This window comes from Globicephala melas, chromosome 15 (assembly GCF_963455315.2).
Source record: "Globicephala melas chromosome 15, mGloMel1.2, whole genome shotgun sequence".
Classification (NCBI taxonomy): domain Eukaryota; kingdom Metazoa; phylum Chordata; class Mammalia; order Artiodactyla; family Delphinidae; genus Globicephala; species Globicephala melas.
In genome coordinates, this window is record NC_083328.1 from 14,423,961 (window position 1) to 14,437,478 (window position 13,518).

The 13,518-nt window shown below is 37.9% G+C and overlaps 1 protein-coding gene across 4 annotated transcripts in view; it reads right to left on the bottom strand.

The window, feature by feature from the left end:
* The window catches only part of RABGEF1 (RAB guanine nucleotide exchange factor 1), an 87,553-nt gene that overhangs the window by 14,980 nt on the left and 59,055 nt on the right, over positions 1–13,518 (bottom strand). For 3 of the 4 annotated variants that reach the window (XM_030871917.3, XM_030871923.2, XM_030871924.2), the window contains one exon: positions 4,705–4,874. In XM_030871917.3, coding sequence (XP_030727777.1) covers positions 4,705–4,874 — 170 coding nt within the window. The remainder of the gene's footprint in view (positions 1–4,704; positions 4,875–13,518) is intronic. The other variant, XM_030871918.3, reaches the window with a different exon arrangement.

Below are 13,518 nucleotides of genomic sequence, written 5' to 3' on the forward strand. Positions count from 1 at the left end.
TTTAATATTTAATCTTTTTATTGCTATTGTCTTTAAAAATTGCTATTTTTAAAAAAATGTGCTAAGCTCTTTAGCTTTTTATCTCTGGCATCTTGTACTATAACTAAATTTTGTGGATTTATCTCACCATGTTGCTAAACGTATACCTCTATTAGTATTCTGTTTTCCCTCGGATTTTCCGGTAAGATTATTTTTCCCCAATTTCTGGAAAATGATATTTCTATCCATTCTAAAAACATTTACTACATGGTTAATAGACTTGCCAGCCACTGTACAAGACAATAATATAAAAAATATTAAAATTCTCAGAGGGCATTCAGGTTAAACAGGAAGACTGAATGCACATAATTCAGTACTTTCTGCAATGGATTATCTACTTAGGTAGCTTACACATGGCTACCTTTCATTTGCACCAAATCGTAACACTAAGAACACACTTCATTCTTGTGATTATTACTAGTACTTACTTCTAACCGGAAACCGTGACCTCCTTTTCAAGGCCTAAATGGCTTGTTTCACAGGTGGTAATGGATCACCTATTCCTACACCAGTTCCACACAGTCACTGATTTTGTTACAATTCAGAAAACTCCTTTTTCTATCTGTTTCTCTTGCACAGATTTACACTTCAGTCCAGTGTCTAATTCGTAATGTGAACTCCCTTGCCACTCTGTCCTCTTTTCCTGCTTTAGATTATTTGGAGGACTTACCACTGTTATATATTATAAATTAGTTTATTGTCTATCTCCTCCACTAAAATGTCGGCTCCATGAGGGCACTGTTCACTACTGCACCCTTGGTGCCTACAACAGAGCCAGGCATAGTGCTCAACACTAGTTGAATGAAAGAAAGAATGAAAGTGGCCATTTACTACTGTTCCACCCTTTATAATATTGTAAAGATGTGGGGAGACAAATCTACATAGACCTCTCCTATTTCTACACATCTTGTGAGGAGAGACACTGACTGCCTTTGTTCTGCACCCTTTTCAAGGATAGCTGTATAGCAGACAGGACTGGAAGACAGAGGTAGAGCCTCCCTTAAGTGAAAAGGGTAGATTGTTTACTGTCTAGTATAATAATGTTTCTCTCTGGGGCAAAGGTCAGGCAAGCTCATGGCCCTATAAAAGACCCTCTTCTCTATTATAACTTACTGCATGTGCAGGCATTACCTGGTCTTCTTTGCACTGCCCTGTGGGAATTGATACGTAGGGAATTGGTACAAACGCTGATATACTCTGGTTACTGCTAGTGCTGTAATAAACTGGCCTCTTTTTTTTCTGACCCAGGAGGCTTGCGTCTTCTGCCAGTATCCATGAAACTATGGCAGGCTAACTTTTAACTTGCAAGGAGAGTACATCTCAGATCCTTCAAAGTTCTTGCCAAAGGAGCTAAGTGATATGATTGTAGGTTTGTGCTGGTAAATTCTTTTAAAGGTTTTTTCATAGTTTTCTAAGAAAAAACACAGTCTAAATGAACCCTTTTCTTTAAGTATTCTCTAATACTCTCTTTAAGTATTCTCTAGCCAATGCCTGGGATCATCTTTTCTATAAAGTCTGTGTAAAGCCATTTTATTTTTTTTCCTAAAAAACTTTTTCTTTGTAGTGTAAAAGTTTGACAAGTGGGTATATTCCTTTGAATATTCCGAAAGGCTCTCTGTATTCTTTCTTAACTGTATGGCTGATATCTTTTCTTCCACCCCCATTTTGAAAATCTTTGACTACTTCCTTAATTATGTTTTCTGTGTATTTCATCTTTAGAAACTGGATCTCCATGATCTGTTTTCTGGATTAATTTTCTTTTGTACTACAGTTAACGTTTGATCTATTTAGGTTTTAACTTTAATGTTCATTTTTTTTTTTTTGTATTGCTACTTTCTGCTGCCTTCAATAACTTTTTTTACGAAACTAAACACATTAGGGCTTTACTCCTCCTAAATAAAACTTAAAATTAAACATTAACATTTAAAGTACGACAAGCATGCAGTCCTCAGATTTTAAGATAATCCACCTTATCAGGGAATATACCTTGAGGTCATGTAGAATACATGCGTCTGCTCTCCTAACAGTAATTACATAGCAGGGGAAACTACTCTTTACACACACATATGGTTTAGAATTGTAAATCTATTTTAAAATATAGGAGAACACCTAACTTTTTACTTATTTTGGGGAAGAGAAGATATAGCCATATTTTAAATTATTATATTTTCTTTCTCCTCTTTCAGGTTTAGAAAACAGTTTTTCAGGAGAATTAGTATCAGAAAAACTTTAAGTATATAATATAATCAATACCAGACTTTTACAGAATGAATGGCTGGGAAAAGAACACTGAAATCAGCAAAAGGTCTTAACATTGTGCTTGACTGCTTCCTTCGCAAGGAAAAAGAGCATATTTGAACTACTACTAATAAAGAAATCGTGTTTTAAAAACAGCATTGAAAAACCCAGAAAGTTCATTTATTAAAAAGCTTTAATGCAATATCCAATAAATTAAAGGGTCTAAATTTTGAGGCAGCAGAGGGTTACAAAGGTTATACTTTTAAAAATGGGGCAAGCTACACTTTCAGAACAGGGGAAAATGTATGTGAGGGATTTATCAACAATTAGCAAGGACAGTATTTAAACGGTTTGGGCAGCAAAAGAGTTTCTCTAGGAGTCTTATTTACTTTGATTTAACTGTGGTCTGTGTGTTTTGAAAATATTTTCATATGAATAAATTTGTGGAAAAAAAAATTTTTACCAAGTCAGGGAGCTTATTAAGTTAGAAAATATGGTTTTCAAGTTATGATGGGAAAGGTAAACATCTAACTGGGTCTACATAATGTTTTAAAATTACCCTGGGCACATACAGTTTTTCGTCCAAATGTCAAAGAAATCTAGACATTCTTCATTTCACTGGTGACCATATACATCCCTGAGTCCATGGCCACTCTTAAACCTATTTGAAGCTTGGTTCTCACAGTGAGATTCTTAAATTCTAGTTATGTAAACTAAATATGTAACAATAATAAGTTTAAAAAACTAAACCTTGTAAATTCTTCTTTAGCTTCTTCTTAGCACCCCACTCCCTCCCCCACCTTCTCATTTTCTCAATAAAATTTAAATTCTTGCTGTGGTAACTTCAAAGAAGAAAAAAGTAGCTGATGACAACTGTATGTTCAACATAAATGAATTCTGTGCTAATGATGTCACTGCCTGTCTTGTGTGTAATAGAAATATCTCTTAAAGAATGTGAAAAGGGACTACAAGGGACTATTAAGCAGCTAATGAGATTAATCAAAAAGAAAAAAGGGTAAAAAAATAAACCCTTGGGCTTCCCTGGTGGCGCAGTGGTTGAGAGTCCGCCTGCCGATGCAGGGGACACGGGTTTGTGCCCCGGTCCGGGAAAATCCCACATGCCGCGGAGCGGCTAGGCCCATGAGCCGTGGACGCTGAGCCTGCGCGTCCGGAGCCTGGGCTCCGCAACAGGAGAGGCCACAACAGTGAGAGGCCCGCATACCACAAAATAAATAAATAAATAAATAAACCCTTCAGCTTCTGAAGAGTCTTAGCAAACAACATTAGTTGAAAAGTCAAGCGTTACACTGCAATACTGCAATGTGTGTGGATTATGTAGGTGCTGAATGAAATTTCAGCCAAAAGAGATACCTTCTGGGAATGAGGAAATTAAAAAAAAAAAAATCTCGGTAGAGATATTAAATGTTTCCTGATAAAGATAAAATGGTTGAAAAAAATTTAATGCAATTCTGAAAATACTTAATTTTCTAGACTTGACCCGTATGTGGTAAAAAGGTTGCTCACCACTGGGCATACACTAGGACTAGAGAAAATAGGAATGAAGAGGAAAAAGATGTGGGCAAGAGTGGTTCATTGTTGAAATTATGGGTTAGAAAGTACAGGTCAAAGACACATGTGTGGAAGACACAAGGTGTTATCCAAGTGACCTTGGACGAGTCACTTATCCTCTCTGGCTCTCAACTTCCCCACCTGTAAAATAAAGGGACGGTAACTATATAGTTGCTAAGGTCCCTTTCAATGTTTAAATTTTAGCTTTCCCTTCTCTACCTGAGAAAGGAGAGGAAAATTAAAAATCAATACAGGGCTTCCCTGGTGGCGCAGTGGTTGAGAGTCTGCCTGCCGATGCAGGGGACACGGGATCGTGCCCCGGTCCGGGGAGATCCCACGTGCCGTGGAACGGCTGCGCCCATGAGCCATGGCCGCTGAGCCTGCGCGTCCGGAGCCTGGGCTCCGCAACGGGAGAGGCCACAACAGTGAGAGGCCCGCGTACCGCAAAAAAAAAAAAAAAAAAAAAAATGAATACAAAACAAAACTAAATAAACCTAAAATGATTACTATTGGTCTAATGACTGTTACTTAGAGTTCAAGGTCTACTATGGCTCTCTTGGCAGTTTACACTATTTACAAGGTGACAAGTTAGGAAGGCTTATTACTAAAGTACACAACATAAGTAGCTCTGATGCCAGACGTTCCATGCGAAGATGATCCAAACACCATTGAGTTGCAGAGGAAAAGTATTAGCCTAGGAGGCGTGTTTAACTTGGTTCAGTGACATTTCTCAGGTAAGTCACTTAACATTTCTGGGTCTTTATTTTCTCAGTTGTAAAATGACAAAGTTGCACTACATTATCTCTAAGACCTTTCCTAAAACCAAAACTCTATGTTTCTAAGGGGTTCCCAACCTACCCTTTTGTAATGCATTGTTTCCAAAAACAGCTTGGTCTGCTTATAGATTTCTTGGCCTGTCTTGTGGAAGGTCTTGAGAAATTCTATGAACTCTTTAGACACTCTATCCGTTTCAATGCTGGTTTGCCGGTTTATAGAAGGACTGGGAGCTTTTGGTTCCTGAATTTCTGCTGGGAAAATTAAACATAGTAAGTTTCATTACACAGAAGAGCCATGCATGGAATTACTTTCAGTATCTAATTTAAGATTATTTAAATTATGCTAAATCAAAGTTAAACTTGAATTTAAATTATTTTATGTTTAAATATTTGGATTTTCCTTAAAGTAAGCTAAATCTATTTTATGAGTAGGAAGTACAATTAGATAAAACTACATATCTAAAAGATACTCCTATTCAAATAAAGGTGCTCTATCAGTATCTTCTTAGCCAAAATATATCATGCTTTGATCTATATATTTAATCGTTAACACTGAAATGGCATTGCTATCTTGAACAACTCTCTCAAAGACTGCATGAATTTACAAAAACAGTCAACATGTAAAATAACAATCAGTAGAAGCACAAAAATTATAGATGACTTATGCTAGACAAGCTTCCCAAATCCACTTGATTTGCCAAAAAGGCAAAGAGATGAACAATTTTTATGTGGAGATGAACAATTATTTACCCACCATTCAAACTTCAAGTCATACTGCTCAAAGTGAAAGTATGCATCCAAAGTAGCACAGTGACCATGACAGAGCAGAGGCAAGAGAAGCAAAAAAAACCCCACTGTCCAATCAGTTGGCCACACAACTCTTTGCCCTCTTCAAATAAATACACTGAAAGGAAAATAAGACCTTTACATAACAGAGATAAGGGTGTTGTAATAGGGTAAGTGCTCTCAGAAAACATGAACTATCACTTGGTTTCTGATCGCCTTCTAAGCCTCCCGATTTTGAATTGTGCTCTCTAATGCAATACCTGAAAGGAATTAAAGTATCTCATATACCCATGATGCTTTTCTATACACACACAAAAAGAGATAATTAGGAAGAAAAAGTGCCTTTTGTAGGTATTAAAATCAACCTATTACATGCTTTCTCAGAGCAATTTCTTTTTTTTTAACTGAAGTATAGATGATTTACAATGCTGTGTTAGTTTCTTGTGTACAGCAAAGTGATTCAGTTATATATACATATAAATATATTCTTTTTCATATTCTCTTTCATTATGGTTTATTACAGGATATTGAATATAGTTCCCTGTGCTATACAGTAGGACCTTGTTGTTTATTTTATATACAACAGTTTGTATCTGCTAATCCCAAACTCCTAATTTATTCCTCCCCTACCCCCTTTCTCCTTTGGTAACCATAAGTCTGTTTCTATGTCTGTGAATCTGTTTCAGAGTAACTTCTTACAACCTTATTTTTTGAGCTTTAGTATCTGAAATACATTTTAATGATGTAGCAGCAATAAAGTTTTAAGATAATAAAAGCATTACCCCTATTAGAGTGACTGGTTTATTCAAATGAGACAAACACACACAGATCATGTAAAAATATATCTTAACTACATAGGTCAAACGAAAGATTCCACCTCTCACTTCAAAAAAACCCTTTTCCAACGTACACAAATCAATGTGATACACCACACCAACAAAAGAAAAGACAAAACCACATGATCATCTCAACAGATGCAGAAAAAGCATTTGATAAAATTCAACATCTATTCACAATAAAAACTCTTACCAAAATGGCTATAGAGGCAACATATCTCAACATAATAAAGCTATTTATGACAAACCCACAACCAACATAATACTCAACGGTGAAATGCTGAAAGCCTTCCTGCTAAAATCTGAAACAAGACAAGGATGCTCATTCTTACCACTTCTATTCAACATACTATTGGAGGTCCTAGCCACAGAAATCAGACAAGAAAAAGAAATAAAAGGTACCCAAATTGGAAGAGGTAAAATTGTCATTATATGGAGACGACATGATACTATACACAGAAAACCCTGAAGACTCCACACAAAAACTACTAGAACTGATAAACAAATTCAGCATGATAGCAGGATACAGGATTAACATAAAGGAATCTGTTGCATTTCTTTACACTAACAATGAAACATCAGAAAAGTAAAAACAAACAAACAAAAACCCTTTAAAATCACATAAAAAAAAAACACAAAAAAAACTTAGGCATAAACCTGACCAAGGAAGTAAAAGACTTACATGCTGAGGACTATAAAACACTGATAAAGAAAACTGAAGATAATTCAAATAAATGGAAAGATATCCCATGCTCTTGGATTGGAAGAATTAATATTGTTAAAATGGCCATACTAACCAAAGCAATCTACAGAGTTAATGTGATCCCTATCAGAACTAAAACAAAAATCCTAAAATTTATATGGAGCCATAAAAGACCCAGAATTCCCAAAGCAAAACTAAGTAAAAAGAACAAAGCTGAGGGCATAACCCTTTGAAACTTCAGACAATACTACAAAGCTACAGTAATCAAAACAGCGGGGTACTGGCACAAAAATAGACATATGGATCAATGGCACAGAACAGAGAGCCCAGAAATAAACCCACACAGCTACAGTCAATTAATCTTCGACAAAGGAGGCAAGAGGGACTTCCCTGGTGGTTCAGTGGTTAAGACTTCATGCTTCCACTGCAGGGGGCATGGGTTCAATCCCTGGTTAGGGAACTAAGATCCCATATGCCAAGCAATGCAGCCACAAAACAAAACACACACACACACACCCCAAAACAAAGACAAAGGAGGCAAGAATATACAATGGAGAAAAGATAGTCTCTTCAGCAAGTGGTGTTGGGAAAGCTGGACAGCCACATGCAAATCAACGAAGTTAGAACACATTCTCACACCATACACAAAAATAAACTCAAAATGGCTTTAAGACTTAAGTGTAAGACATGACACCATAAAACTCCTAGAAGAGAACATAGGGAAAACATTCTCTGACATAAATCCCACCAACGTTTTCCTGGGTCAGTCTCCCAAGGCAATAGAAATAAAAGCAAAAATAAACAAATGGAACCTAATCAAACTCATAATATTTTGCACAGCAAAGGAAACCAAAAGGCACAAAATGACAACCTACAGACTGGGAGAAAATATTTGCAAACAAAGCAACTGACAAGAGCTTAATTTCCAAAATATACAAACAGCTCATATAACTCAGTAACAAAAAAACAAACAACCCAGTCAAAAAATGGGGAAAAGACCTAAACAGACATTTCTCCAAAGAAGAAAAACAGATGGCCAAAAGGCACATGAAAAGATGCTCACCATTGCTAATTATTAGAGAAATGCAAATAAAAACTACAATGAGGTACCACCTCACACCGGTCAGAATGGCCATCATTAAAAAGTCTACAGGGCTTCCCTGGTGGCGCAGTGGTTGAGAGTCTGCCTGCAGATACAGGGGACATGGGTTCGTGCCCCAGTCTGGGAAGATCCCACATGCCGCAAAGCAGCTGGGCCCGTGAGCCACAGCCGCTGAGCCCGCACATCTGGAGCCTGTGCTCCGCAACGGGAGAGGCCACAACGGTGAGAGGCCCGCGTACCACAAAAAAAAAAAAAAAAAAGTCTACAGGAATTCCCTGGCAGTCCTGTGGTTAGGATTCCATGCTTCCACTGCAGGGGTCACAGGTTCAGTCCCTGGTCAGGGAACTAAGATCCTGCATGCAGCACTGTGTGGCCAAAAAAAAAAAAAAAAAAAAAAAATTCAATTAAAAAGTCTACAAATAACAAATGCTGGAGAGGGTGTGGAGAAAAGGGAACCCTCCTACACTGTTGGTGGAAATGTAAATTGGTGCAGCCACTATGGAAAACAGTATGGAGGTTCCTCAAAAAACTAAAAATAGAGTTGCCATATGATCCAGCAATCCCACTCCTGGGCATATATCCAGACAAAACTGTAATTCAAAAAGATACATGCATCACAATGTTCACAGGAGCACTATGTACAATAGCCAAGACATGGAAGCAACCTAAATGTCAACAGATGAATGGATAAAGAAGTGGTGTATATACACAATGGAATACTATTCAGCCATAAAAAAGAAAGAATGCCATTTGCAGCAACATGTATGGACCTAGAGATTATTATACTAAGTGAAGTAAGTCAGAAAGAGTACGACAAATACCATATGATATCACTTATATGTGGAACCTAAAATATGACACAAATAAGCTTATTTACCAAACAGAAACAGACTCACAGACATGGAAAACAAACTTATGGTTACCACAGTGGGTAGAGGGTGAGGGAGGGATGAAGTGGGAGTTTGGGATTAGCAGATACAAACTACCACATATAAAAATAAACAACAAGGATATAATGTATAGCACAGGGAACAAAATTCAATATCCTGTAATAAACCATAATGACAAGAATATGAAAAAATAAACAAACAAAAACCCCCCTTTTCCCCTCTAAACTGCATGTTGATATTAAGTAGTTAGCAGATCAAAATTGCACTTTATGGTTATCTTTCCAAATCACGTATCTGCCTATCTTCTAAAGTATCAGGTGCTTCCTAACTATGATTCAAAATGGAGAAGCCCTGGGACTTCCCTGGTGGTCTAGTGGTTTAAACTCCACGCTCCCAAAGCAGGGGGCTCAGGTTCGATCCCTGATCAGGGAACTAGATCCCACATGCTGCAACTAAAAGCCCACACGCCACAAATGAAGATTCTGCATGCCACAACTAAAAGATCCCGAGTGCCGCAACTAAAAGATCCCGAGTGCCGCAACTAAGACCTGGCGCACCTGAATGAATGAATAAATAAATAAATAAATTTAATTAAATTAAAGAAAAAAATTTTTTTAAGTTATGAAAAAAAATGTAGACACCCTAAAAGAATTCAATCATATTAAAAGAAAACATAAAGAAGACAAGAAGGGCACATAAAAACACACTATATGTATGGTAAAAATACTGTCAAAAGTCAGACAACCAACTGGAAAAAATGTTTGTAAGCTACATCACAAAGGGCTGTTCTCCCTAATATACAAGGACTCCTATAAATATAGAGGAAGAAAAATCCAACGGTTCAATAGAAAAATGCGTGAAGAATACTAACACTGCACAGAAGGGAAACATAGATGGATCTTAAGCATAGGAAATATACTCAATCTCACACACGATAACAAATGTGCAAATTAAACCTACTAGTATTGTTGTACAGCAGAAACTAACACAACATTGTAAAGTAATTATACTCCAATAAGATTTTTAAAAAAGACAAAGAAAAAAAACTATTATTAAAGGTCATTTTAAAAATTAACAAGTCGGCAAAAATCTGAAGTTTGATGTTGATGAGGATATAGGGGAAAAGGCACTTATACTATGGAGGTAGGAATGTAAAATGACACACCTGCAATGGAATGCAATTTGGCAATAATCATCAAAATTAAAAATACATTTATCCTATGACCCAACAATTCCATTTCTGAGAAATTTTCCACTGACATAATTGCACATGTACAAAATGAAATATGTACAAGGCTACTCATTTTAGTACTTGTAAAAGGAGAGGTCTGAAGATGGCATAAATGGCCACTACTAAGGGACTAAATAAACTTTGGCTTAATCCATAAAGTGGAATATTACGTAGCTTAAAATTTTAAAAGTATCCTTTTTATGTACCGATAAGGAAAGAGTTCTTAAATATATTGCTAAGCTAAAAAAGCAGGGTATGCGTAGTGTGCTTTTATGTAAAATAGGAGGACTGGGATAAGAACAAATGTGTTTATAAATGAAAACAAAAGAATGATACACAAATTAGTAACAAAAGTTGTCTGAATATGGGGGAAGGACTGGGAACTAGATGGGTGAGGGACCATATATACCTTCTATTTTTGAGCCATTTGGATGTACCTTTTTTTTTTAAGCAAATAAGGCATAATTTAACTCAAAACAAAAACTGGCACATCGTTTCTGAAACTTTTTTTTACCAATACGGAAAACCCAAAATTATATTTGACACCCTGTACAATTAGAAAATATTCTTTAATACTTGGAATTTAACCTTTCACTCAATCTGATAAATTCCACCCCTAGTCGTGATGGAACACCAGGGATTAGGTTTACCCTACTGCCTTAACAACTAGAAAAATCAGACAAAACATATGAAAAAATGGTTTTCAACACTGGCCAACAGGCAGTGGGGAGAGTAACCCCTGAGAGAAGGGGACAAACATGGTAAATCTTACAAGTGCCCCAGCTCACTGCAGGTAGAGTTTTTAGGCCTTGGCACAGGGAGAGGCAACTCAGAGCCTAGCAGACTTGCTGAATTGGGGAAACAATATTTAGAGCTCAAGAAGGCCAGAGTTTCCAGAATTTGCGTGGCAAAACACATAGAGGATGGGCTGCAAAGAAAAATCTCCAGATAACTGCAGAGGGGTTCCCTTGAGTCTCTGACTGAGTACTGCACATGCACGTGAGAAAAAACTGGGTAAAGGAGTGGGCAGAACAATCTCCTGAGCACACATGACAGGAAATGATTCATTTTTCCTACTAGGCAGGAACAAAGAGTATCAGCAATGACAAATATGTGGGCAGCTATAAAAGACATTTTCTCATTCAAAAATTTACTTAAGGGCTTCCCTGGTGATGCAGTGGTTAAGAATCCGTCTGCCAATGCAGGGGACACGGGTTCAAGCCCTGGTCCGGGAAGATTCCACATGCCGCGGAGCAACTAAGACTGTGAACCACAACTACTGAGCCTGTGCCCTAGAGCCTGTGGGCCACAACTACTGAGCCCGCGTGCCTAGAGCCCGTGCTCCACAACAAAAGAAGCCACCGCAATGAGAAGCCCGCGCACCGCAACAAAGAGTAGCCCCCGCTCTCTGCAACTACAGAAAGCCTGCATGCAGCAGCGAAGACCCAACGCAGCCAAAAATAAATAAATAAATTTATAATTAAAAAAAAAACAAAACACAAAAAGAAGGCAAGAAAAGAGGAGAGAAAGAATTATATCCAGATGGGATAAATAGAAAACAGAGCAAAATGGTAGGTTTAAGCTCCATCTTATCAAAAATTTCATTAAATATAAGTAGTCTAAATAGCCCTGTGTTTTTAATACAGAAGCAAAACTTGTATTTCAAGTATAGCCAGTCTGTTATGATTATCAAGCTTTCCATTTCCCAATCCAAACACTCAGTTTTAAAAAGTCTTGGCAGCAGAACAAAATGTGCTCTTGAATTATAATGTTTAAGCTATCATTCAATGACAATTTTCTACATGGCAGACACTGTGCTTTACTCCACATTCTCATCAACCCTTAACAATTTTGTTATATTCCTGAAACCATATGAAATAATAAATGTACACACCAATAAAATTTTTTTGTTAGGTAGGTGGAATTATCATTTTACACATGAATACAATGAGGTTAGAGGTTAAGTCATTTACGTGAGACATGTTACACAGGTTAAGAAGAAAAGCTGGGGGCTTCCCTGGTGGCGCAGTGGTTTAGAGTCCGCCTGCCGATGCAGGGGACACGGGTTCGTGCCCCGGTCTGGGAAAATCCAACATGCCGCAAAGCGGCTGGGCCCGTGAGCCATGGCCGCTGAGCCTGCGCGTCCGGAGCCTGTGCTCCGCAGCGGGAGGGGCCACAACAGTGAGAGACCCGAGTACCGCAAAAAAACAAACAAACAAACAAAAAAAACAAAGAAAAAGAAGATAATCTGGGATTTAAATCCAGATCTGTTTGACTCCCAAGCCCAAGTTCTTCACAGTCACACCATAATTCCCTCCTATCATTACAGCATATTTATTCCTATTTAAATTAAGCAACGAGTATCAACTGAGCACCTACTACGTAAGGCTGTCTGCAAGCCAGATGACATATTAAATCGAATTAAATCTTCAATAAAGTAAACCTATAAAAGCAAAATCTTCAAGGGGCTTCCCTGGTGGCGCAGTGGTTAAGAATTCGCCTGCCAATGCAGGGGGGACAGGGATTCGAGCCCTGGTCCGGGAAGATCCCACATGCCGCGGAGCAACTACGCCCGTGCACCACAACTACTGAGCCTGTGCTCTAGAGCCCGTGAGCCACAACTACTGAGTCGGCATGCCACAACTACTGAAGCCCACGCGCCTAGAGAAGCCACCGCAATGAGAAGCCCGCACACCGCTTGCAGTTGTGCAAAGAGTAGCCCCCTCTCGCCGCAACTAGAGAAAGCCCACGTGCAGCAACAAAGACCCAATGCAGCCAAAAATAAATAAATAAATTTATAAAAGCAAAATCTTCAACAAAAAGGCTATTTGAAGGATAGCTGTGAAAGAGTAAACACAACCTAAAAATGTCAATATCAAAATAGAGCGTGATCATGTAGTAAAGATGGTTAACACCATTTTAGTACTAAAAACATATTTTGTATCTCAATGTTAAAAAAATTTACTGAAAATCCCACGTTTCTCAGATTATCCAAATAGAATAAGGACAACTCAGTAGAATATTATAGTTCTTCTGACTTTTTCAGCTGTTTTGACCATAGATATATAATATGGACTAAAAGGCAGATAGTCTGTAGTATAATAAAAAATATATATATTTGGTTTTTGGCCCAGGGATAGATATTTTTGATCACCAATGGCCAATGATTTGATCAGCCATGCCTACAAAATGAAACCTCCATAAAAACCCTTATATGACAAGGTTTGGGGAGCTTCCACATTGATGAACGCATCGAGGTGCTGGGAGCAAATGCCCAGATGGCATGGAAGCTTGGTGCCCCCCTCCCCTACCTTGCCCTAGGCATCTCTCTTCCATTTGGCTGTTCCT